The 935-nt window shown below is 62.7% G+C and overlaps 1 protein-coding gene across 1 annotated transcript in view; it reads right to left on the bottom strand.

The window, feature by feature from the left end:
* CDT1 (chromatin licensing and DNA replication factor 1) overlaps positions 1-935 on the bottom strand; it is a gene marked incomplete at its 5' end in the record, with an annotated part of 3,070 nt that overhangs the window by 1,156 nt on the left and 979 nt on the right. The window contains 2 exons of the mRNA XM_010142133.1: positions 369-557; positions 819-922. Coding sequence (XP_010140435.1) covers positions 369-557; positions 819-922 — 293 coding nt within the window. The remainder of the gene's footprint in view (positions 1-368; positions 558-818; positions 923-935) is intronic.

Genomic DNA, 935 nt, shown 5'->3' with positions numbered 1-935 from the left:
GAAGAGGGAGGAGGAGTTGGGTTGCAGATGGGATCTGCTGGAGGAAGGCGAAATTTCCCCTCCACCACCCCCACGCAGCCACCCTGCAGCCCAGCGCTCCCAGCCCAGCACGTCTGACCCATCCCCGTCTGTGTGGGACCTGTTTGGGGTCCTTCACCCGCTCTCCCAGCCCCAAAGCCAGCACCAATGGCTCCTCCAGCCTGAAACCAGTCCCACACCAGGACTTGACGCAGCATCAGCCTGGCTTGTGTTCCCACCTCAGTGCTCCGCATCCCATGGCTCTGAGGCAATCCTGCCCCACCTTATCCAGTAACATTTTCCCAGTGAGATGACTAGTTTGAGGTCTGCAGACCCCAGTCCGGACTCACCTTGGGGGTCAACATCCCCCGAGCCGTGCTCAGCACCTCCTGGGCACTGGTGAGCCTGTCCTCTTGGGGCGGCCGCGGCAGCTCCGCCGGGCTGATGTCCGGCACCTCGTCCACATTGAAGCGGGGATGCCAGCGGGTCAGCTTCTCCTCCGGCACCACCATGGGAGGACTGAGGGTGGCCAGGAACGCCTGGAGAGGGACAAGAGCTGTGTTACAGGCCAGGTACAGGGGAGCCAGCCATTGCCCCGCGCTCTCAGCACCGAGGGAAGTCAGAGCCAGGAGAGATTCCAGCTGCCACCTCCCTACCCGCACCTGCCTGACAAGAGCATCCCACAGCAACCAGTGCCATCTTCAGCCTGGACACCAGCCTACTCCTTCCACCCGCTTCTCCAGTGACCAGCGGGACCCCACACCCCAACAGAGCAGGGTGCTGCTGGGGGGGATCCTCACCTTGTGGTGCTGCTTGACGATGTTCACCAGGTTGCGGTTAAACTCCTTCCTGCGCTCCAGCAAGCGCGATGCCGACAAGTGCGGGCGGCCGTTCACCTTCTCCTCTGCAAGGAGAAA

Source organism: Buceros rhinoceros, unplaced genomic scaffold (assembly GCF_000710305.1).
Source record: "Buceros rhinoceros silvestris isolate BGI_N320 unplaced genomic scaffold, ASM71030v1 scaffold35038, whole genome shotgun sequence".
Lineage (NCBI taxonomy): Eukaryota > Metazoa > Chordata > Aves > Bucerotiformes > Bucerotidae > Buceros > Buceros rhinoceros.
This window is presented reverse-complemented; position numbering and strand designations above follow the sequence as displayed.